This window comes from Crocodylus porosus, unplaced genomic scaffold (assembly GCF_001723895.1).
Source record: "Crocodylus porosus isolate Cpor-Errol unplaced genomic scaffold, CroPor_comp1, whole genome shotgun sequence".
Lineage (NCBI taxonomy): Eukaryota > Metazoa > Chordata > Crocodylia > Crocodylidae > Crocodylus > Crocodylus porosus.
This window is the reverse complement of record NW_017728947.1, coordinates 6,195,432-6,221,648: the sequence shown is the minus strand read 5'-3', so window position 1 is coordinate 6,221,648 and position 26,217 is coordinate 6,195,432. Positions and strand designations below refer to the sequence as shown.

At 41.9% G+C, this 26,217-nt stretch overlaps 1 protein-coding gene across 5 annotated transcripts in view; it reads right to left on the bottom strand.

The window, feature by feature from the left end:
• Positions 1-1,317: 1,317 nt before the first annotated feature.
• Positions 1,318-26,217, bottom strand: part of KCNQ1 (potassium voltage-gated channel subfamily Q member 1) — a 583,404-nt gene continuing 558,504 nt past the window's right edge. For 4 of the 5 annotated variants that reach the window (XM_019551697.1, XM_019551700.1, XM_019551698.1 and 1 more), the window contains one exon: positions 1,318-3,578. In XM_019551697.1, coding sequence (XP_019407242.1) covers positions 3,378-3,578 — 201 coding nt within the window. In that variant the 3' untranslated portion in view covers positions 1,318-3,377. The remainder of the gene's footprint in view (positions 3,579-26,217) is intronic. The other variant, XM_019551702.1, reaches the window with a different exon arrangement.

The window sequence follows — 26,217 nt, the reverse complement described above, 5'->3', positions numbered from 1 at the left end:
CCACAACTTCCAAATCTCACAATAATAGAGGCCATAAAATACCTTTTGCCTTATCAATCATTTGGATTAGTGTCCTAAAGGCCCCCAAATCAGAGTTCCACAACCCTAGGAACTGAACAATCACATAGGAGAAGACAGTTTCTTGCTCCAAAGCATTTGTCATTTAAATAGACAAAACAATGGGGAAGGGGTAGGAAGCAGCAGTGTCCAAAGAGACTTGCCCTATGGTTATAAAGTAAATTAATAGCTTAGAGATGAATAAAGACCCAATGTCCAGCATTCCAACATAGGCCTCTATCCATTCAGTAGTAGGGGTGTGCGAAATGGGCCCTATTTGATTTGGATTTGGCCCGAATCGGGGACAGTGATTCAATTCGTTGAGGCAGCTCACTGTCCCCGATTCAATTTGGCTGAATCTGAAGATTCAATGCTGATTCGGAGAAGCTAAGGCACAGACACAAGGTTCTGGATTCCAGGCACTTTAATCCATTATTAGATCTGTTGTAAGCCCTTTTATACAGGTCTCTGGTAGCATAACAAACTTGAAATGGTTTGATACAGAGATGGTATTAAAGAAAATTAGACACGTTAGTTTTTCTTCTGGCATATCTTTCAGGAATGCCTCGAGCTCTAAATATTGGTGGTTACCTGAGGGCATGCATCCTTTTCTTTCCTGGAAGCATGTTTAAGACCTCAGAATGAAGCAGACAAATCAGAGAAGGCCCAGAAGACTTAGGAACTGGTACCGTGTGTTTGAAAGGAATAATTGGATCCAGATCTGGTTTAAGAGTCATACATGTAGTAAACAGAGAGGATATTTGCAGATAGATCCCTTCTGAACAGAGCTTCTGAGGATTCTGGTGATGGTGGTGGTTTCTGAAATGGATGAGGACAATTTCATGCAATTTCTGTGTCATGTGAACTGCTTTTGGTTCCTTTGACATAAAATGTGCAATTTTATTGTTTATTGTGGTTTAACTGCCAGTAAGAAAATGAAGACGTGGTCTTGGAAAGATTAGGTTCCAACAGCAGGATTCTTGGTAGCAGCACAATGCTTCTGGAAATAAGCATAAGCATGAGCCTAGCTGATTTTAGGAAGAGCTACAAGACATTTTTTTTAGCTTAGGTCTTCCTAACCAGTTAAATCCTGTTTTTCAACTCTCTGGCAAAGGTGTGGGCAGCAGGACAGTATGTAGCAAAATCATTTTTATTTATGTATTTATACTGAAGGGTGATGGGCCCAGAATAAAGGTCAATGAAGATCTGTCTGCTGTTCACCAAGTCTGTGGGTGTTAGAAGAAAACAGAGACATAGCACTCCTATCCTATATTTTATTAGGAAATTAACAGGCAGATTATTAACCTGAAATTACAAAGTGAATCTCATTAAAAACAGATTAAAAGTCATCAGAATTATTTTTGATTTCTATGAAACATAATGCCCAGAAATAATCCCTGTTTACATCTGTAAATTTTGACACCCTTAACATTTAACTACTATACAGCAGCAAAATTGAATCATTTTACCACAGTCTGTAAAATAGATACAGTATGATTTTCTCTGAAGTCCAACTGAGATATGTGAAATGTTTCAAACAAAACCTGTAAATATAAGCAACAATCTGAAAAGATTCCCTGTGAGCTCAGTTTGACGCACACCAGTTTTTCTGATTACTGTTATATGTTAGTGTGGTGAAATGAGCTGCTATGTAATATCATGTGGATAGAGGGTATCAATTTTGTAGCATTATTTCTGAAGTCCAATTCCTTTCCAACTAAAAATTCAGATCTTGGCTATTTGCATACATCACTAAAGCAGTGAAACAAAGTCAGTGAACTCCCCTCATCACCGGCTTCCTTCAACAGCAGTTAACCTGGTTAGTAATTTGGGCTAAGAATTTGTTTGGCAACCTCCAGTATTCAATCACTCCCTTTCATTTACATTCAGGATAAAATGCCTTGCTGGTGTGGAGAGAGCAAATTGCACCACTCCCACTGAAATCCTCAAGTAGGGTGCAAATTGTGCACAGGCCTTGTGCTTCTGCCTTTTTACACAGGGATGCATTGCAGCTTATTTCTTCTAAATCCAAATCCTGCTCACTTTTGTATGCGAGGGTAGTCATGTGAGGCCAAATTCTGCTTATTATTACAAACAGAAATATAGTGTAACTGTTAACTTCTGTGAAGTTACTTGAGATTTACAATGGCGTAAATGACAGCAGAATGTGGCCCTCTGGCTTGAGGAAGGGGTACCCGTGAACAGTGAGCAGGATCTGGGGCTTGAGCCAAAGGCCATGCAAATCAATGGAAATCTTTAACTTCAATGGGTTTAGCTCAGGCCTTTGGTCCCTTACATAAGGACTAGAGCCTTTATGATACTGGGCAATGAGCTAAGAGTCTTCAGACCCTGGTTCAGGAAAGCACTTAAGTCCATGCTTAATGTTAAGTCCCCATACAGACTTAAAAGATGTCCTAAGTTGGTATCTCTCTTCCTATGAGAACTGTGAAAGATCAAAAACTGGCAGGTACAGTGATTTGACCAACAAGATCCAGTTTCATTAGACTTTTTGCATGCATTTTGTTAAAGATTAAAGAAAAAAAAGCTGGACAAAATAGATCTAGAAAAATATAAAAGCAGTGAACTTTCTTTTCTAAAAGACTTTCTGGACAAGCACATTCAGATAATTCTTTGGCAGCTATTTTCTAGAAAGCAAAATAATTCCTTTTGTCTGTTCAGTATTTTTCGTCCCTAACAAAAATTCATTTCTCAAAAAGAAATCTACAGCACTTCCCTCTATAAATAATATTGTCCCAGATTAAGCATTAGTTCTTCCCTGAAGAAAAACAGATTAAAAAAAAAAATCTAGTCAATATCATATAAATGTTTATGTAACAACCTAAAATGGAAACAGAAAAAAGGAAAATCATTCAGTGTGTGGTTTGTCATTCTCTAGAACGTTAGCGATATGTTTATACAAGAAACCCAACATAAATTACCCTATCTTGAAAAATCTAACTAGCAAACTCTATTGCTATCAGAAGATTCATAAACAGAATGTACATATTACTAAGTTCAAGTATTATTATTTCTTTTCTGAAAAGGAAACACAAATTCCTTGCCATTCTGCCTGTGTTATATGTAGTTTTGGTCTTTCTGAGCAACAATAAATCATACTCTGTTGTTCTTGAACAACATAAAAATGGAACTTAAGAATGTACTATGTTAAAACAACACAGCACAGAGGCTTTAAGGTGTGTTAGCTCGGTACAGTAGTCATGTGTACTTTCATATGGCTGCTGAGCTTAATACCTTCCAGATTCACAACCTTCAGTTCCACTTAAAAGGGAAAAGGAGGCAGGGTGAGGGGAAAAACTATATCATGATACATCATCTTGGACTCTTCTTGGTACTGTCAGTTGTTCATAGGTTGGGAGAGTGTTGTTAGGGAGGAAGATATCTGGATTAACAGCATTGCTTCTTTGAGATGATCTGTTGCTGCCTTGGCCTCCCTGCTGACTGGAAACTAGATGCTGCAGCATATCTGTGATGAGGTTCAGCTTCTGGTCCATTTGTGTTATCTACAAAAACAAAGGGAAACTTCATGTAATGTTGGAATAATAAGAGACAACATAAGAGAAAGGAATAATAAGACACAACGTAAGAACGAGAAATTAAAAATAGCATTTTCATAGTTAGAGCTGGCACAGACCCCTCCTGTACACACGGCACATTCAAAGCTCTGAAGGCACAATCTTAGAAAATGACTGCAGAAACCAAGATACTGAATCCATTCATTATGCTGGAGAACACGCAAGTGTTGGTTTGAGCAAGTCTTGTTAATATTCTAGCTTGGAATGTGCTTTGATGTTGGTGTGGTTACACCAGTGTAAATGCAAGAAGGATCAGGTTCTGAAAGAGACCCACACATCAGAATAGAGTGGTAACTGGAAAGCAGAACTTGGTGTGGAAAAGCATAATCAAAAGTAGTCTTTTTTTTGTCTCTTTAAAGCAGTTTAAACTTCTGAAATGACAATGTTTGCTAATCACTTCAACATGCAACAGCAGATTCCTGCTCTACTTGTAATCATGTAATACACTGCTTGGGAACAATGCTTCTAATGTGTTGTTTGGGCTCCACTGCTTCATCATGCCTCTTCATGCTGCTCATGTCAATAAAGGTAAAATGGAAGATTAACTAGTCAGAGGTGAAATCCCTTCTGGCACAGGTATGTAGCAGCTGGATCCCATGACTACTGCCTGTTTACAACGAACATAGGAAGCTCATGGGAATAACAGTGGGGCACAACAGAATTTGGCTCTGCTACCCCAGTCCTCCAATGGTACAACCTCCATCTACCATATTTACCTAAATCCAAGATGACTTTGAATTTAAGATGATGCCCCAGTAATTAAATACTACTATACATGGAAAATTTTAAGTTTTAAACATATTTATCATATAGCTTCTAATTATTGTAGGATCATCTTAGGTTTGTCCTCCTGATACCTTTGTGGTGGGAAAAGCAGCAGCAGGGGGGCAAGCAGTGCAGAAATCAGTAGCAGAGAGGAAAGTGGTCTGATCCCTTACTCCTTCCTCCATCCACCTGCCCCACCACTACTTGCTGATGTCTGCCGCACCAGCTACTTGCTTGTCATCCCCTGTTGACTTCCACACTCCCTTCTCCAGCTACTCTTTACCCAATTTGGTGGTCTTGGCTCTAGCTCCAGCCCAGGGCACTGAGAATATGGTGGTTCTGGCCCTAGCCAAGCAGCAGTGGTGGAGACAGCTCCTGGCCCAGTTCTGGGTTAGGACCAAAGCCCAAGCCAGAGCTGCACCAGCTCTCCCATGCTCTCTCTGGGCTATACACTATGTGGTCTCCTTTGTGCTTCCCACACCTAGAACACACGATCTCCCTCCCACTCCACCCACCCTGCACCATGCAGACTCCCCAGGTTGGGGTCAGAGCCAGGGCCAAAACTGGAGCTGTAGCAGTCACCTGGCCTGGGCCATACTCAGATGTAGGAAGAGGTTTCTGTCCCCCCGTGTTGAACAAGGAAAAGAACCTCATCTTGGATTTGAGTAAACACAGCAAGTTATTTTGTCAGTGATGTCATTTAAAGCAGCTCAGCAACTGTTCCAAGCTGTGGGAGGGCCAAGTTGGCTTTACAGTTAGTGGGAAGTCACTTGCTCCTTAATTGATACCCCCTCATTCCTGCCCCAAACCTCACCTATTTCTTGGACAGTAGGTCCCTAAATTAATCTCTTTGAACTTCATCTTCAATTTTTTTTCTATTTTAAGGAGAAAATATTGTGAGAAATCAGAATTCTTCATTAGGAAAGGCTAAATAATGGATTTGCCACAAACCTAGAATATATCTGCTACCCAGGAGAAAACCAGGACTGAAATCCTCAGTCAGATTCTCCGTGTCCAGTTTCTTTCTGAAGAAGTAATTTGCACCCACTGTTGGCATAGGATACTAAATCTCTGTTTTGGCTAAGCACTACTGACTGAGGCACTGGGGGTAAGGGTAAAGGGTAGGGGCAGATTTAAAGCTAGTTTATTCCCTGCCCACAGCTCTATACCTAGACTCCCGGTGGCAAACTTTTAGTATTGGGCTCCCCTTTGCCAAAGATTATGATAATAATCATCATTATTTTCACCATTTTGGGGCCCCCTTTCTGTCTGGGCAGCCACCCGGTTCACCCATGCCTGTGTCTGACCCTGCCTGTCCACAGACATGGAAATTGGATTGGTGCCCCTTTTGAGATTGTTCTCCTTCAGTACTTTAAGCAGCAGGAGCTGTTTAAGGAGTCCAGAGCTTCTTTTCCAAGCTCTCACTTCCTTCAATAAGTGTAAAGAGCAAGCTACATTTTCACCCTAAGACTTTTAGCTTTAGTGATGATAGACTTGAAGATGCTAAGAAAGAGAGGTTATATATGAGCAGACATGCCAGCTTTACAAAGAAAAAAAGTACGATGAAGAATCCTGACAGAAATATGTATCACTGCCTTGGGTATCAGCTAGAAAGCAGTGAAACAAAGGTATAGAAAGCAGTTAGAGTGCAAGAAGGAGCAATTTATATATGTCTGGCTATCATCCAAGTATCAGTAAGAGACATTAAGGCTTGAATAGAACATCAACAAATCTGGAGGATTTCAAGACGGACTAAAATCATTTTCCACTATACAGAAAAATGCTAGTCCTGTCAAATGCTCTATATAACTGCTGGGAAGCAGAAATAGGAAATTTAAAAATATGAGGTGCCAGAGATTTATACTTTGCAGCTGTTTTTGAAAACATGAGACAAAGCATCCTAGATAGTCCATGAAACACTAGTAAGGCTGGATGGAAATGGCTGTTGAAAGATGAGATTCTTAAAATGAGCAAGTTTAACAACATATAGTGCAAGACTTCTCAAAAGGAGAAATGGAAAATGGCCTTTACTTCATTCTCTTAAATACAGTCTCACCACCCCCAGGGAAAGGTGCATGTTGTATGAGAGATCCCCATTGTGGATGGTCAAATGATAATGCTTCAAGACACGACAGCAAGAACTAAAAGTTGAAGCTAGTGATGTTTCCTGGATGGTACTTGTTTGAGATCACCAAGCTGGCCAAATTGGGTAACCTCTGAAAGAGTCAGAATCAAAAGCTACAGTCTTATAGAAGCCTTCAGAGGCAAGGAGAGCAGTCCTAGAATAAGAGCAGTCCTTTTACCTAAGTATTTATTCTATTGCTTTTCTAGGAGAATTATAGTCTATTTTTTAATTACTGTTACTTCAAACAGGGATTGCCAGAGGAAACACTGACCAAACATGTACAGAAACATGTATATCTTGGAGCCTTTGCAATGGTGAGCAATTGAAAATGACAGTGGATTGGACTGAGATCTGGGTAGTCCTTCAACAGCTGTGCACTTACTAAAGAATAAGTGAGACTTGAGTATTCTTACAGGGGAATGAATTCCTAGAGATAATTTTCTAATTTTCTCTAAGGGACCTGGGTTAGCTTCTGCAGCTGTGCCGTGTAGGCGGCCCACAAAAGCAGATGCAGCAGCTAATTATTGTTGAGTTGAGCCACCTGAGATAAAAAGTCAAGGCTTTCTTCCATGCTCCTGCTTATCTTTGTGAGCCTGCAGAACCATGTGGCTGTGTTTGTACAATAAAACAGAGCTTGTTGGTTTTAGTTATTAACTTTTAATCTGTTGTGTTTATCTGTTTATAAATAAATCAATCCTAAATGAACTTAGAGCTTATATGGGGCTTGCTCCATATCCCAGAAGCAAATGGTAATTATATGAAGTTGTAAACTTTCAGTGATTTCACTGGCTTTAGGTTTAGACCAAAAAAGGGCCAAGTCAACAGCCTTCTTCAGATATTGCAAGGGAAGAGAAAGTGTAGGTTTCCACTACATCACTTCACTGGCGGGCCTTTGCCCTGTTCTGGGCGTCCTGCAGTGTCAAATCCTGCTCATCTGATGCTGAGCTGGGACCAATGGTACATTTCACAAAAGAGAATGAACAGCCATTAAAAGGCAATGGTCATCACTGATATACTGGAACATGTGAATGGTGAAAGGCTCTGCATGCTGGTACCCCATAATCTTTTTGTTTGCAATCAAATATTAATGCCTGCTTTATCCCTGCAAAATACTATTATTTGCTTACATCAAAGACAACTATGCCAGTTAAAATTTTTTTTACAGCTCAGCATTAATAACAGTACCATATTTATTAAACTGGATTTAAATGCATTGAATGCATCTTGTATAGAAATGTATCATTTACTCATGATTCATGCTTTCAAACACATTTATTTCATTAGAAATTAACCATGATGCCAGATTGTATTAAGAGTAAAGCAAACAGAAAATCTGCTGATGTTGCTATAACCTTTTTGGACAACTCTGATCCTTTCACTTACAGCAGCAAAGTATTCTAATAATATAGAAAACTAACTCAATTTGATTTTGCCTTTGGAATGAAAAATTAAAGAGAGAGCTTTCTGGCAGATTTAGGTTTCATAGAAAAAGAATATGAATACCAGACAGACATCATCAGATACTTAAATGCAATTCAATGGGTGCATCTACATGTTCATTATTGCACTGTAATTACAGCACATTAGGTTTAGTACCTGAAATAACAAACTAATAGACGAATTCTACTGTGCATAAGCACAATTTTTGCCTGCCATGCTAATGCACAGCAGAATTAGTCTCCAGTGCATTTAGCTTCTCATGTAGATGCGCCCAGTCTGTCTGTGTGTGTGCGTGTGCATGCATGTGTGAACACACGTGTGCATTTTGGAGAGGTGCTGACAGTAGCAAGTTGGGTTTGAACCCTTCTGCTACAGAGTTATTCTATACAATCGGATACAGGTATTGTATGAAAGCAATATTTCCTACTCACAAAAACAAATGCCCCCCTTTAAAAAATAATTGTGTGTCCCCCTTAAAAAATAATTGTGCTCACAATTCAAATCAGAGACAGACTTGAAGTTAACCAGATTTACACCCAGCTGAAGATCTAGATCAGAGAAACCAATATACATGTTGCTGAAGCCCCTTTAAACTGAAACAATAACAAACCAGTTTGGCTCAAAGACTGAAAGTTCAGAGAGCATATTTGGAATCACCCACCCTGAGAAAATCTTACAGAATAAATTTACTCTTTTTCTGAAAAAGCCATGCTGAGATGCGATTACTGCTATACACTATATGACATGTTTGCAGAAGAAACTGTTCTCCATAGTTAGACATAAAATGACATGCCAAAATGTATAAAGGCATCAGAGGCATTCCAGGAGATGCTGGCAAATAGGACAAAACTTGTCCTTGCGAGGGAAAAGCAAAGAAAAGATTCTACGGTCTTTATACAATTAGCTGTTTAAATATTCTGTAATTTTAAATATCTATAACAAACCTACAGTAGAATTAATAAAAAAATGAATTAAAACAACTAAATGGATAGGATTCTAGAAAGAAGTCCTCATTCCTGCTCCAGCCCCTTTACACCAGATTAAATAGCCAGAGTAACTTAAAGCCTCTACTGTGGTTGGAGGATGGTTCTCCTTCATGTAGCCCTTTTTAAGGCAGCTGTAAGGTCACCTGCTGATGACCCAGCTACAAGCTCTAGTGTAGAAAATATACTGGAAAAAAGAGAGTGAGGGTAGCAGGAGTCTGTATGGCTGCGGGAACACTAATACATGCTACAGAGATTCAGGACAGTCCGGCGGCCCATAAGAGCATGCTCGAATAAGAAGAACCACAATGGCTATCTAAATTATGCCTGGCTGCTCCAAGATTGAGACAGTATGTTGCTTCTGCCCCTGTGCTCTGAATTCTGAATCGCTTCAAGTATTTATAATACTAGCTGCTTTATTTTGTATATTTAGGGTAATTCTTATTCTGTTATTCAAAGTATGATATTTTGTCTTATACACCACACTCCAGAATAAGATACAGACCACATTTACTTGAATATAAAATTACCTTGAATAAAATATACTATTTGTTATACTTTTCCAGGTAATCTAGTTATTGGAGGTTTGCCTTGAATTTGTTCCCATCCCATTGCTACAGCAGGGAAAATAAATCTGGCGGATCACGCAGCCCTCTTGATTTCTTTGTATGCAAATGTAAGATGAGGGGCTTTCCCTCCCATACTGATTCAGGGAAAAAAACCTCATCTTGTATTTGAGTAAATATAGTATCTTGTTGTTGAAAGCCAGACTGAAGAAAGATTTTGCCTTGTAGTAACCAAGTAGCAGCAGCTAAGGAGCTGAACCTTCTCAGTGGCCTACTTCCTGTGGATCCCCTGCAGAGTTATTTTCACTTTAGCGAGAGAAGAAGCTTAAGTGGCAGAAACTAGTGTTACTTATTTCCTCACTTATAATATGTGCCCCAATTTACAGCAGCTGTTTTTGGGGGAGGAGGGGAGAGGGAGAAGTGTGTGTTGTATGCAAAACGAGAGGTGCTGAGTATGTGGGGGCCCAAGGGCTCTGGCCCCCCTTGAGAAGAGGGCTTTCCACATGTCCATCATCTTAGGCAAAAATTAAAGTCAGCACCTATGTGCAAAACACTATGGTACCTATGAGACAAGAGGTTCCTTCCCATCCTATGTTACTTAATACAACTAGTAACTTGCAATTATCCAACCCAAAAGCTTAGCATAGAGAGTAATGGCATAGTGCTCATCAACAAAATCTAGTAATTGCATTAGTACTTAGAATAAGACTATAAGAGTTAAAATATGGAGAGACAAGGAGAAGGAACAGAATGCAGATGGCTAAATAAGTATGTAGATCTGATCAAATGTCCCGTAGTTTACAAAGACTAATAGCCTAATTCTGCACAACCCTACACAACCCTAACATAACTAGCAAGTAGTACTTAGGAGAACAATTCTTGAATTGAAAAGAACTACTTGTGTAAGGATCTTAGTGAAGACTGGGGGAAAGGTCTCTCTCCTGCTCCTCACGTCTTCTTACTGAAAATGATCTGACTGGTTTTTATTCTGCTGCATCTCAAACCATATTGTGCTGAATCATGTATATTCACTCTTCCTTGGAAGAGAAACTCCATTTCAGCCAAACCATTCTTAAAAACAGCCTATGTCACTGCAGAATCCTCTCATTGTTCTTCAACCAACACCGCGTACTGGAATAATCCAAAATTCTCTGATAAAAAAGTTAGCTATATTGTGCACTGTGGGTATCCCACTTATCTTCAGGCAGCTTACCTTTCAAAAGAAAGACACTACAAGACTTTCAAAACTCCTTATAAAAGTTAATGCACTGAGAGCCAACCTTTTTTGGTAGTCATGTCACCAATTAACTTCACACCCTCCTTGAATGACATTTCGATGCCTTTTTCCTGCCCGATCAGCTGCTCTGCTTTCTGCTCCCTGCTTGATTTTGTGTTCTGCTTTCTGCTCTATGTCACTCTGTTGCCTGTCTGCTCCATGGTCTGCCATATGTCACACACTGAGGCTCCTTGTGCCAGTTGTTAGCAGCCTCGAGTTAATGCCACCACATGTGGAAAAGAACCCGGGTCAAACTGTGAGGCGCTTTTTAGATTGCCCTTCAGAAAACAGGACTGGCGTATTTGGACATGAACTTGGCTTTGCAAGCTGTGGTTTTAAATGGATATATTATTTTGTGGTATCAAATATCTAAAATGCTGTTTGATAACATTTGATGAAATTTCAGAGAGTGTGGTCTCTGGTTACATTCTTCTCTACAGCTTCTGTATCTCTTGCTCTCCCTGTCTCTCTATTTTTGAGCAGCTCTAGAAATCTGGCATTATTCTACAATTGTTCTCATCCAAATGACCTGGCAAGCTGGATGCCAAGGATGGTGTTTCTGGGACTATCAGGGGGATGCACTAGAAAAGGAACAGGAATCTTGGTAGCATGTTTATTTATTTTTGTTTCTGCTCTTGGCAACAAGTGGTAAAGATAATCATCTGCTAAAGTTTCAATCTCTTTAACAGTTGCAGGGTTAATATAGAGCAGTGGTCACCAACCAGTGGATCTCACTCCACTGGTAGATCTCAGAACCTCTTGCGATAGATCTTGGAGCTTCTTGGAGTCGATCCGAGGCTGGGGTGGAGGGCTGAGTGCTCGTGTGCATGCACGTGCACGCTCCAGCCCAGCAGGTCAGTCCGTGGGGGAGGGGAGGGGGAGGGTGGGGGCTAGATCAAGGCCCCCACAGTAAGGGACAGTGTTGCAGAGGCAGGAGTGGGGGTAAGTTGAGTGGAGCCCTGGCTGGGTGGGGCTTACCTGCTGGGGAGGCATGCCCCCAAATACATTTTTCTTCCTCTGCCTCGATCTATGCTCCACCCCTTTCTCTCCCCACAGACTTACCTGCTGGGTGGGGAGCCGGGGGGGTGGGAGGAGGGTGCAGTGGCACATGGTAGATCTTGGGGTGCTTTTAAATGCCAAAGGTGATCTCCTACTTAAAAGGTTGGAGATCACTGATATAGAGGGCTATTCTGTTGAGCTGCATTATGGTTGTTCCCATTTACAGGGCCCAGGATCCTAGGTTCCTGAGAAACGATATCCGTCTATCAGAGCTTCTTGGCTCAGATGCATTTAGATTCTGTAGCCAGAGATTAGGCTGAATACTCAGAGTAGGCTAAAGACTAGCCTCTGAGGTGTTTACAGGAGGATGTAATCTGCCTAAAGAGAGATTTTGTTCTCCAGACCGTCTGTACTTCCCCAAGGTTTGTCCAAAGAAGGGTGTGTCGTTGTGCAGTGCGTAGGTGGAGGTTGAACAGAAAAGGAAATCCTTCCCCTCAATACACAAGCCCCCTTGTTAGAAAACAAAAAAAGAACCTGAAGATTTGGGGGAAAAATAGGAAGTTTTGCAGGCTTTATGTAATGTGTTAACTTTGTTAGTCAATTAAAAAAATAATAGTTACCATGGCAACTGCCACATAATAATGCTACTGCGAAGAAAGAAAGCACCTTCAGAGAGGGAGACGCTTCCTGCATACCATGCTGACTTCTATAAAAGCTCTGAAGTACTAAAACCCCAACTCTCCTGTACAAAGCTGTCAGTGTCGATCTTTACTTCGCTTTGAGGACACTAAAATTTTCAGTTTTGTCAGTCAAGTGAGGCTAGCACTGATTCAGTCTCACTCCAGAGCTTTTATAGTAAAACTTGCCCTCCGCTCTTTTCAGCATTCTAAAAGGAGAACATTTTAAATGCAAGTTTATTTTTTGTACTCCTAATTGCTAAATTGCTGCTATCAAGTCTCCATTAATCAGTGCATGCCAATGTGTGCTTTCAAGTGTGCAGTGATGACCTTGGATTGGAAAGAAACTTCTAAGTCACCAGGTGTTCATCAGAGCTCCAACACAACTTGGATTATTACTCTGAGCTATTTATTGTATTTATAAGCCAATCATTAGCTCTGATTCATTAAGACATATCACAGTAACAGACTGAAACACTATTAAAAAGGACCTGATACTGTAAATTCCTTATGAACTGTACGGAAATTAAGCACTGTCACATACTTTGCCTAACTTTGGTGAAGGTCATAACAAATTGATAAACCATCTCTGCAAACGAACACCTGATTTTCTTGGAAAGTCCTACACTGACATCTGGCCCACAGATTAACAACTGTAGGGCTTTTGGCATTTTAAAATGATTTTTGCTTGACTGAAATATTTTGTTCCAGCTACACAATAAGTACCGGGAAAAATAGAGAAGGCATTTTTAATAAGGTTTAAAAAAAAATTAAAGAAGGGAGGGAGGGTAGGGAAAAGCACTCATAGCAAATGAGGTTTTAGTAATACAAAGCATTGAAAAAAATACAGGCCCCGAGTCTGATCTCATTTACTAGATTGTAAATCTATTTATGGCACTTACATACCCCCCTAACACTGTTGTAGCTGAGTACCTCAATCTTTAGTGTCCTTATCCTCACAATACTCCTGTGAGGTAGGGAAGCACTGTTTTAGTGGTGTGGAACAAGAACAGAGAGACTGAGTAAAAAAAAACCATCTCAAAATTATACTGAAAATCGGTGGCAGATTGTGGTGGCATAACATGGAGAGCTGGCACCCAGAGCAAATCCTATGCACAAGTAGGAGGGTTGCATGATTCAAAGAGCAGTAGGGAGGGTTCGGGTTCTGAGAATGGGCTGGGGGTGTGGGTTCCCACGGCGCAGGGGGAAGTAGTTTTACTCATGCTGGGAATTTCTAAACACTCCCCAGTTGAGCTGCTGCCACCATGTACTTTGCCTGCCCCGGCTGTTTCTCTTAAAGCAGCAGCAGCTGGGGACTGTTTTGGAGTGCCGGACATGTGTATGCTGCCAGGGCATGGACTCCAGGGGGGTTGGGGATGATTCCAGCACCCCTTCTAACCTGGCGCCCAGGATGAATGCTCCTCTTTCTCACCCCTAGTTATGCTACTGGCAGAGTGGGAAATGTTCAGATTTTCCAGGTCCTTTGTTAATGTGCAAGCCCTTCAATCTTCAAATATGGAATTAAATTAAAATCAATGGAGTCTGACCTGTGTCCCACTTTGATACAATACCACTTCATTTCCTTACTAAATAAACATGCTTCATGGAGCTTTGCATGTCACAATTTTGTGCAAACTAAGAGCACAACTTTTTTAGGCCCTTAATCACCAACCCAAAGAAAAAAATATAAACCGCAAAAGTTTATGCTAAATAATTTGACACTCCATGTGTTAGATATTACTAGCTTGACACAGCTGCAATAGTGTGGGTATACTTGCACGATAGTTTTAGGAAAGAGTGGAATATGATTCAAATGCTATTTTTCAGTCTATTTTATTAGTGTGAGTATATATCTTCTTTTTGTCAGGACAGTCTTATTTTAAACACCTGTTCTAGTGGGAATACAGTGGCAATGTTGCTCTCCTGCCCTGGGACATGATAAGGGGCTGCCAATCCTCCCCTTTTGCTCTCCCCTCTCAGCTGAGACCAATGCCCGGAGAGCATGGGAGCCAGGAAAGAGAAGGGCGTTCCATTTTGAGATTTGGGAAACATGGTTACCCTTATGAACTCCCAATTTAATTTGTGATAAATAATAAGAGACCTGTTCTGACAGGTTAAGAAGAGAGATGCCTTAGGAAAAAGGAAATTAAATGCTAAGCCATCCAGATCTGTGACTTGTATGGAAGCTAATAGTGACCCTTGGTAGAGCCTTTGCATTCCTATGACTTGTAAGTGCTGGTCTCCACAACTTCTTGGGGGGGGGGGGGCAACAACTCAAGACAAAAACCAGAAAAAATGACACTGCTTTCCTCCCAAGCATATGCCCTATGATACAATTTTCACTGAGGACTTTGTCTGAAGATAGGGAATACTGTTCAGTGAAACAGAATACTTTCAAGTTTCTCTTTGATCACTGCTGGCCACTTATACAAGTATCATCTAAACACCCTCACATGTATAAACATTTCTGACTAGAAACAAAAGGAATGGCAGGCACAACATGTAACTGTTAAAGGTAACTTCAGAAAAAAAAAAAAACAGAAAGGGGAGAGAGGGAGAGTGAAAGCTGTGTCACCATAGCTGTTTCATGATGTAGAAAAAAGCCAGAAGACTGGAGAACAAGTAGAAACATCATGAATTGAGAGGTGACCTGATTTTTAATAGCTCTCTGGTTTTGTTTAGTTTGCTAGCACGTATTTAATGCAAATTCTTGTTTCGACTTGAAAGGCCTGTCTGTCCCGCAGTCTGGAAGCATGACTGCTGAAGTGTGTGATATTGCAACTTCAGTTACCTGTATCAGAGCTAGCTAGATTAAGGTTAGATTGTGTATGTCTTCATGTGCTGCAAGTGTATGTTGGTGTATACACATAGCTTAACATCTGTTCATTCTCTTAAGGCCTGAGAACACATCCAATTCACATCTCTAGGATCATTCAAGAACACATCCAAAAAAAGTAGGGAAGACCAGATATTTGACACACAACTTTTTCTCCAGTGGAGGGAGGTGGAGAGGGGGAGAGAGAGAGAGATTCATTTAATGTAGTGCTCCTCAACCTTTTTGGATTCAAGGCACCCCTTTCTACACTCAAGGCATCCCATGGAAAGTGCCAGCTTTCACATAGTTTTCACTTGATTTGTACACAACAAATAATAAAGCAGTTCTTCTGTTGCAAGCAACTTCAGAAAGCCCACAAATCAGAATGTATGTAACTTATATACCCCCTAGCACTGTTGTAGCTGAGTACCTCAATCTTTAGTGTCCTTATCCTATGAATTTCTATTTGACATTTCTGGGTTTATCTTGTGGAACATGTTTGCATACCCAACAGTGCTGACACTGCATGACACCCTTGAAAGGATCTCAAGGCTCCCCAGGGTGCCACAACACCCTGAGAATCACAGCTTCAAGGTCTTTTTTTATACATGAGAGCCTTTCAGAATATGACATAATAGCATAGTACTGAAAAAGGTTTTACAGACTACAGGCTCAGCACTGTAATCAGTTCCATACCAAACTAGTTCTAAGAAGAATCTGATTTTACTCTTGTATTTACTGCTCCTAGCTATTTCCGTTTCAAGGGCCCAAAAGCATTTTCATACTAAAGTGACTTTTTAACCTGAAATGCTCCCCAGTTTCCAAACCCTGGCATGTCAGCAGGCTGATTTTTAAAGCTGTGCCACAGATGCTTTCTCCAACACAGCCTCTAAGATGGCAAGGTTGAAAAGACTGCTTTTGTAGTCCATGAAGTTGACAGCTTAGCCCCTTCCTTTCTGGCTGAGGGTGTAGAAGGCAGATCCACTCCTGCAAAAATCACATAAATGGAGAGGGGATGCAAATAATACTAGTACTACAAACTCCCTTTTGTGTGCTACTCGGGTACATGATGCCCCTTTGCCTTCTGTCATTTATTTAGTTTCCTTGCTAGAGTAAAGGGGTTCAGTTTAGAAGAGGACAACAAACTGGACCCTGTTTCTAGAACTGGGGTCTCTTGCCCAAAAATGGATCTTCTTAGTGTGAAAAACCAGAAAAAGGAATAGACTATTTTGGCTCAGAGATCTATTTTTAAAACTGTGAGGGGCAACAAAAGGCAATGTTATCCTGGCCCAGAAGTGCAACTCAGCCAAAATCTAGGATCAGTAGAAGTCTTCTTGGTCCAAGACTGCTTTCTATCTGACCAAAGGCCCATAAGTAGCATTCCTGGTTTAAAGATCTCCCCCTGCCCCCCCCCCACTCCTACTGAGGATGACAGTGGGTCATTGCCGGGGAAAAGAGGGTGAGTTATAATATATATTTGGGTCTGGGATTGTTATAGGGTTAAAGATGTCTTGAAGGGGCAGAAAAAGGGATCTTTGGGAAGGGAATTTTTTGTAGGGGTAGAACAAGAGTCAAGAGAGAAACAAAATGGTAGATGGCAGGTAAAGATAAAAGGACAAAATACTAATAAAAAAAGTGAGGAGTGAGAAGGAAATGGAGGACAAAAATGGGAGTAGTAGAAGGTGGGTACTCAGTGATACCTGTAGACATGCGACACATGTGGGAGGGGAATCTTAGGACAGCCATGTGGTAAAATTTGCTCAGCAAGGATCCTGTATCTGGATTACTTTTTTTTTTTAACAACTCAAAATTCACACTTTTGGCAAAATATACTTGGTTGACAGAAACCTCTTTTTTTTCTGTTGACAAATAGTTCTTACTGACAATTTTCAACTATCCCTAAGTCAAGCCTCATAGTAGGAGCCCCTCTAAATCTACCATGCTACCCTCTCTAAAAATCCTGAGGCTATCTCTGCTTATGTCTCAGTGACAAACAAATGCCCAAGCTTGTATGATCCTCAGAAACATATCTGGCATCCAGAAGGCTACAGCCAAGCAATTAAAGTTTGTGGTCATATCTTGTTGTAGATAAATGAGACATGACTAAAAACATATGGAAATTTTCAAGCTAGGCCGCTCTCCAAAATCTACAGGCTTTTGACTCAAGTACAACCTCAAGATACAGCTTTCTTTACTGAGACATTGCACAGGTCAGAGTTTATTTTTTTAACTCTTTCCTATAAACCATGCTATTACTAGGAGTCCAGAAGTGTCACAAAATAAGACCTCTAGAGAAACAAGGTGATTTAAAGTTTGCTTTTCTCTAACAATCAGTGATAGGAAAGTTAAACCCTCACAGACTGGGATATATCTTTGGAGTGAAGTGGTGGGTACCTACAGTGTTTTCAAGTGTGCCTACAAATCCCACTGACTTTTACGTATATTTGCAGTCTTTAGTTGCACAAGTGCTTTTGAAAACCCCAGAGTTCATCTAGCTGTCCATAAAGAAGTACAACAATGATTCAAGGACACCAGTGTCTTGCCTCCGCTCCAACAATAGCTTTGATCAACATTTTCAAAAGCAGGTAAAATCCCTTTCTCCGATGAATAGAATACTTAACATTTTTCTGTAATTTTTTTAGGTCAATTTACTGCCCACACAGACACAAAACATAATAAGGAGTAGTCTCCATCACCAATCACCCCTGCCTAAATTTAGTTGAAGGCAATCCTGCACTGAAAAATGAGAGGTATGATACTAAGGGAAGATGATTCCTCTCATCAGTGAACTGGTGATCTCATAACATGAATGACCTACTTACAGACAGCAACATTTCACATTGACCCTGCGCCTTTTATCCCAGTGTGCTCTCACTGATATATATCACTGAAATGCAGACCTGGGTGGAAGAGAGGACGCAGGCACTTAGCATAGCAGGAAGAGGAAAGGAAGATACCATCCAAGTAAATCAGAAAGATTATCATATAGAAAATGCATTATGGTCCCTCAGTGTGCACAAAGAACAATCTGGTTCTCAGCCAGGCCTGCCCATGGTATCCTGGGTTGCATGGACCGAGGCCAGAGACAATCCAGCAATTTAAAGGCACATATTTACTTGCAGACATACCTGAAAAGGAAGGTGTATTGAATGAACTGAGTCTTGCACAACAGTTCTTTCTACTGGGTAAGAATCACTCTTTACATCATGAGCCATGGAACCAATAACAACAGTTGATATTATTTGTCCTAGTCATCCTCAGAGCACTTTGAGCAATCAGGTTATAAATAACCTGCCCCAAGTGACTGAACCACTCAGTGGCAAATGATAGGACCATCCCTTTCTGTCATATCTCTTTCTGTCTAAGTGCCTAGATCTGTTTTACAAGCAGGGGAAAGAGTGGGCATCCAGCAGAGAAAAGCACCATATGCTGCTGGCCCAAAGAAGGAACAGCAGTCACCTGCCATACCCAGCAAGGAAGGCTTCTCCCTATTACCTTGCTTTCTGCTGATTCAGTCATAGTATGTCAGCCTTGGAATACCTCTCTATTAATTTGCTTTAATAGGTTTGTGTAATTGAGAGCACTCTTCATGGACATACAGTTTCTTATTCTGAATGTAGAACAGAGGAAGAGAGAGGCAATTTAGGGTTAAAAAAGCAAGAGAATGAACTGGAATAAAGAAACCTCCAAAATTCCCCCCACTAAGAGAAAAAAAAAGTATCCAGAACTTGACTTCTTTCCAAGGTGGACTGCTACGCTTCTTGAATCCTTGGCTCTCATTTTAGTGTGATACTAGGGCTATGACTAATAACCCCCTGCCTGAATCTTGCTGATAATTTCACTGTTGAGTAGCTGTTCTGGTTCTGATTCATCATAGCATGCACTGAAGTTGCCAAGATTTTATTAAAAAAACAAAGAACAAGATACGCACTCACAGGTCCCTTGCATTATAAATACATTTTCAGTCGATTCATTTAACTGCTCTGCTATTAGAATGCATTCCCCACCTTCTCTCCCTTCCCCCCACCACAGTTTTTTTTTCCAGATGCCTGCTAAGAAATGATTCCCTCTTTCTTTTTCTCGAACATACATTTCTCTTAATTCAAAACAGGTTTGAGACTGCTGCGCTTTTTTTTTTTTTTTTTTTACATGAACATGCCATGTATCATGTTGAGTTAGGTCACCTTTGCTTATATGTTTCACACTTCACCCAGACAAGGCAGCCATATTCTTAAGGAAAGGAAGCCAGGCTAGGTGTGCTTGGTTTTCTAGCTGAAAGAAAGGCTGAGACATCATAATTTTGAGTGTTTTTATCAGAGACCCAAAACCAGTGCAAAAATCACTGCAGTCTCAACTACAGTATGACCAGCACATTTCATGATGCAAAGCAGAAAGAAAAATAAAAAAGTTAGTACATCCATAAGCAACTAGTTTGTTGCAGAAACATTCAGCAGGCACAGGAATGGGCAGCCTGTGACATGGGTGCCAGAAGTGGCACTGGCAGCCTCTGTGTGTAGCACATGGCAGTTCAGGAGCGGGCAGGCAGCACGGTAGCAGACAGGGCAGAAAGCAGAGTAAAAGATCAGGCAGGGAGCACAGGGCTTGGAGCAGAAAGCAGAGCAGCAGGTTGGGCAGGGGAATGAGATCAGAGTGGCCCTCAGCAACTGGGTGGGGCTAAATTGTCGCAAGTCTGCCAAAAATGTTGGCCCCCACGGCTTTAACACGTTTAGCTTCCATGCTGTTTCTCTTCCAAAGTCAAAGGAATGTGGAGACTCAATCTATGCACAGCTTGAAAGGGATTTCATGCAAGGAAGTATCTATCCTCATTATGCAGTGTTGTAGCATGCCTTCCCAATGGTATCACCGTGGAAATTTCAAGGTAAAACAGTCTCTCACCTCACCTCACTTCAAGGAAATACCATTGCCAGTAGGAGATATACAGTGGCCAAGATTTTCAAAACTGACTGGGGCTTTGGGGCTCTCAGCTAGCAACACTGTAGAAGCCTGATTTTCAAAAATTGTTGAGCAACTTCTCTACGAAATCAGGCCTCTTTTATGTGCGTCAAACTGGGCACCCAACTATCACTCACCACCTTTGAAAAGTTTGCCTGTTGCTACCAAGGTAGACAGGGGGAGACTGCAGTCAAAGTGCTGCTCCATTCGTTTAGTTTCCTGAAGGTGAGGGTGGGCGCTACTGAAATTCAGGTCAAAGCAAGGGGAGAAGCCCGGGTATCATGCAGTATGGGAGGAGGAAGAAAAAGGAACTAGGTGTGGCTGGCACAGGATGACAACATGGGACTCATCTCTGGTCTCTCAACATGGAACCCCTTCTTAGGGTCGCAGAAGGAGAGCAGGGGTATAATGCGAAATTCATTAAATGTTTACAAGGTGCTTTAAAATCTGTAGATGGAAGATGCTCAAGGTGCAGAACACTATCATTAGCCAATGATAGGCTTTTTTTTTAAAGCATAAAATGACAAGGATGACTTCAGATGGTTGTTCAAAAGGATTTTCTGCCAGTTCATTTTTTAGCATCTGTAATCTACTCATTATTTGCAACTTGATAGTTATTACATGAGTGAAAAAGACAAAAGCTCTTTTATACCCTAAATCGGCTTACAAAATTAATAACCATAAGATGACTTATGCAGCAATCAAAAGAGAGAGAGAGAGAGAGAGAGAGAGAGCAAAGCAATTAGAATAACAGCTAGTTTTGAGATTCCCCGAGGGCCGCTGGTAATTAAACCAACAGCAGCATGAATCTCTGTTTGATGTGGTCACGAATTTGTTTTCAAAAGAAAAATCTTTAAATAGGTTCTTTCAAGAGAAATTTTTGTAGAACAAGCTCAGCATCAATAATTAGCCCAGAAATACTTTGATAAACATTACAAAGATGAAGAAGTCATTTATGGGCCAGCGGCATTTGAAGGTTAGCAATCCCAGTGATAAATAAGGTGCCGAGCATGCCTCCATCCTAAACACAAATACAACTACAACTGTATGCTCAAGTTAATTCCTTGGTAAGTAACCTGCCTGGTGTTTTTGCTATTGCCTTAAGCTTTACAAACACACAGTTGCCGGACAGAGATCTTCAGTTGGGAAAACTCAAGTGCAATTAAAGGGAACCACACACGTTTTTCCTACCAGGGGCCTGCACAAAGATCTAAGGTGAAATGTATCTGTGCTAAAATGTCTGCTAGCTATGTTTACTTTCCCACCCTTTTAACTGCTAACCTCACCCCTGCTGAAATGATATTGCTGGAAGTACTTCCTCCAGAAGGCTTGAAATCTAATAATGACCTAATTTTGCAGCACCTTTGACCACCCACAAAACCACTGAAGTTACTGGAAAATGCAGGTGCTTAGCACCTTTGAAAATCAGCTGATCATAGGCCACCAAAAACTTGCTTGGTGAACATTTCAAGAGGCAAAATTACTGAGGCAAGTATGGCCAGGGTAGGAAGCAACCAAGCCGTGGATCCATCAACGGGCACACATATGTTCATGGTGCCCCATTGGGAATCTCTCCCCAGAGGAACATAGTAATAAAAACGGAAATAAAGGTGGCACTCGATTATCCACCAGAAAGCGTTTTGGAGCTAAATTCATGACTCATGTCGTTTCATTGGACCAAAGTGGCCGACAGAATTTGGGGTGAACAACAACAACAATAATAATGTTTCTTGATTTTTATCATGAGTGATTGTATCACTATTTTAAGTATTTCTTAGTCCCGGCTCCTGGAGTGAACTGGTTCTATCCTCCATAATTTTTGAAGAATTAGGGGTTAGTAACAAGGACATTGTGATTACAAGCTCTCCCCAGGCTGAGTGCCCTAACAGTCCCTCACTGTGGTTTTACTTTGGGAGGAGTGATTATTTTCAAATATCAGGCTCTTTAAGATGCTCCACAACAATATTTTACATTAAAATGCTCTGCCATGTTGCTGAGGCAATAAGCCCCACCTGCTTGCTACTGCTCCGTATAAAATAACCAGTGATCCTGGTTGTCTCTGTTAAAAAATTCAAGATTCTTGGATAAAAATCCAAAAGTCTATGAATAAAACCCCCTAAACCTGTGTTTTTCCATGATTAAAATGAAATGCTACTATTTATATATAGGTATCAGTTGAACACAATGTTTTATTGATATATTTACAGTTGTAAAGCAATTTGGAAACCTACCAGTGTCTCAATCATTATAATGAAATACATGCTAAATACTTACATATTCTGGCATTTGATTTTGGTTTTTTATCACAGGAAATCAGAACTCCCCCTGCCCCCTTCACTCACCAGGATGTGGGCCCAGCTGCAGCTGTTTTTCCCACTGCTTTATGGCACTGAGCAGCAGCCCTGATATGCTGGTGCCCTGCCCCTGCCCCTCCCTCTCAATCCATAGCCTCCGATCCCCCGCAGCCCTGCTGGTGCCCCTCACTCCTGACTCACAGCCCCCTGGCTCTGCCGGTACCCCTTACTCCTGACCCACCGTCTCCCATGCCCCCAAGCCCTGCTGGTGCCCCTCACTCCCGACCTGCTGCCCCCACCCCCGCCCCCAGTGTGCAGGGAAGGGAGTGTGTATGTGGGCCAGGTGTGTGGGGCAGGGGTTGTGTGGGCATAGGCAACACCATAGGCAAGTGGGAACAGGTGCAGGCAGGAGTGCCATGCCACCATGGTTGCCCAGGTGAGGTGACCCCTGCCTGCCTGGCAGCAGCGAGAGGACACAAGTCTGTAGCGCTGCTGCCACTGGGAGCCCCATGCCAACATCACTGCCATGGCCACCAAAGTGAGGCACCACAGTGGCACAGAGTTGTGCCCCCTGCTGCTGCTGGGTGGGCAGGGGGCACCTCACGTTGGCAGTGCAGTGGTCCCAGCAGTGGCAGCACCAGTCCACTCTGCCCTCCTATGCCAGGTCCTGCCCACTGGGTCACAGAGATGGGTCCTGCCCAGTGCCAGTCCAGCCAGGCTGCAGCCCCATGCCCTGCTGTGGACGCAAAAACCTGGGGGACATGTGCCCCTCTCCCATACCCTCCAGATGCATCACTTATAGTACGAAACCCTCTCTGTGAGTGTGCGTAGCAGTGGGGAGCTGCTCTTCCCCGCTCTTCCCTGTGGGACAAGCCACCTGTGGCTCTGTCCTGCTCCCTGTCTGGGCCTCGCAACCATGCATTCCTGCCTGCTCCAGCCCCAGCTTGCTCTGGGCCTGGCCACTGGCCAGGGACCCTGCACACCGCCTCAGCTGGGTAGCGCCCCCAGCCACCAACCTTGCCCCACTCCCTTCCTCACCATGTGGGCTTGATGCTGCTGCCACCACCTCAGTCTCCCCACACATTGCCTATGCCCCACTGCGCATCATCTATACCCCCCCATAGACTTACTTGCAGGGAGCTGATCTCCACCACACTGCCTAGCTGAACTGCTGGCCACATGCATGTGTGCACGTGGAGCCCCCTGCCTCTGATCACCCTCCTCCTGCTTCCCCCTATCCCAAGAAGCCCTTGCAGGTTGGAATTCTGCCAGACTACAAGGGGAAACCCACAGTCTGTGGGAAATGGAAAACCGACACCCCTGAGGCAGTGAGTACTCCATGTGGATACCTTAAGCCACCACTCTTGAGCATGCTAGAAATCCGGGTCTTGGGTGTGGTGCCAGGAATGTCCCCTGGACATCCTCACTGCCTTATTTCTAGGGTCAATATGTGCAGAGTGGGAGGAGACAGCAGGACAGGGCAGAGCAGAGCTCTGCTTCTGTGGTGTGAACCTACCTCTTGTAAACCTATTCCTGCTGGTGAGCACAGTGACTTATAGGGGTAGGCCCATTGACCAAGTGTGTAACAGTTCAGTGGTTTCACAATCAAGCCCTAACTAATTAATCATTGTAATACCCCTGGTGACCCATATATGAGTTTCCCCATTAAACAGACAAGAAGATGAGGCAGAACAATGGTCCATCAGACTAGATATCAGAGCCACAATGAATACTCAGTTGGGTCCATCTCCCACTGCTGTTCTCCCTTTGCCCACCCCTTGATAGGCTGTAGTCTCCACGCTTCTTCCTCTAGGTAATGACGACTATTCTATAAGGCATAAAGGGTCCAAATTTGTAAGCATATCCCATTCTGGCAGACCACATGAACAGAGGAAAGTTTAGTACATTTCACAGTATTGCTTTTCAAAACAATATACTGGATGACTGAAGTAACCTCTGAAATGCAGCCTTGTCTGGAGTGGAATTCAGCACCTTTTAAACATTGTACAACAACTCTGCACAGCATTTATAGATAAGAAATGTAGAATACTACATGCAGTTGAAATTTCAGGTGGAACTTATTTATGATAGAAAGAATGAGGTTGCCTGATGTGTCCTGAGCAGTTCACTACGGGCTAATACAGCTACATTAAAAATATACCCAGGATCTTTACTGTTGACACAGGATAAGGAGCTCCATTTTACTTCTTATCAAAAAACTTGCATCTTTATCAAGCATAGTGTCTCCTAGCTCCATGTTGGCTGTCAGTTCATTTATGACTCCTTTGGGGTAGAGGGAGGAAAGAACCACTTATTGAACTGACTCCACCACTTTGTACAGCAGGCAGTCTCCTGCACTCTGGAAGGTGTTGCATTCAGGTTCTCAGCCAGCCAAGCCATACTTAGGTTGTAAAATCTAAATGGATCAGAGCACAAACTGGCATGGCTGCAGGTACTTCCTAATCCTCCTTCCTTCTCTGAAAAAGTGAAAGGCATTACTCTGAAGTTGTTAAATCATTTTCCTCATCTCTTTTCCTTCCTAAGAGTACTGATTTTCTTCTCTACATTGCAAAATGCATTTTCCAAAGCAACGAATGATTCCCTTGGCTTTGTGACAAGCTAGGATAGTTGAATCAGCCAGCCACTCATTGGCAGAATGTCACTGTTCATTTTAGCTTCCTAACTATTACAAGCTTTGGAAAAAAATGTTTTCCTGTACTACTTGTTAAACTGTTCACAGGTTAAAATGCTAGAATGGGTTTGAAAAAATTAAGTAATCAATTTTCATAAATACTTTTCTCTGATTTGGCCAAGCATCACTGAAATGCAAAAGAAGCCCAAATGCATTTCAGTAGGCTACAGGACAAAATTATATTAATCTTTCTACTTCCTGATGCTTTGGCCTACTGATTAAAGAAACTGAGTTCTCCCAAACCCAGAAATAAATTTTGGCTGAATTGTAAAATGGCTACTGTACAAATATGAGAATAACACCATCATAGCACCTTACACCCCTAGGCTGCTAACACATGCATAGCAGGATGTGTGCTTTTGGGAGCAGTAGAAACCAGCCACAAAAATATACATTTTTCTGTAATACTTTTTGGCTAGTTTTCCTTTTTGTTATGCAATTAATTCCCTAAATGCATGGCTAGGTTATTATTAAGACACAATTAACATACTAATCATGTCTTAAGTGTAACATCTTCTAGGGCCCACCTCAAAGACCATTACCAAAGTTGTATCATGATTTCCTTTACACAGCGGGGAAAACTGAGGCTTGGAAAAAGTCCGTGACTAGATAACTTCTTGATTTCCCTTTCCAGACCTATTGTTTTCTGATCCTTTAATGTAACTAAGGTTATGAGGCAAACTGAAGGTGGGTACTATGGCTATGATTCTTTGATCAGATGACAGACGTCTTTCTTGCTTGTGGGTTTAAGAAATTGCATGGTCAACTCCAAATACAGTGTTTTCAGAGCCACTGTCTTCAGCACATGAGTTTAATCATTTTCAATGCATCTCTGCATAAGAATACTTCAGGAAGGCCTTTGATACGGTATCCCACCCCATACTGGTGAACAAGTTAAGGGGCTGTGACTTGGATTACTGCACAGTCCGGTGGGTGGAGAATTGGCTGGAGGGTCGCACCCAGAGAGTTGTGGTGGATGAGT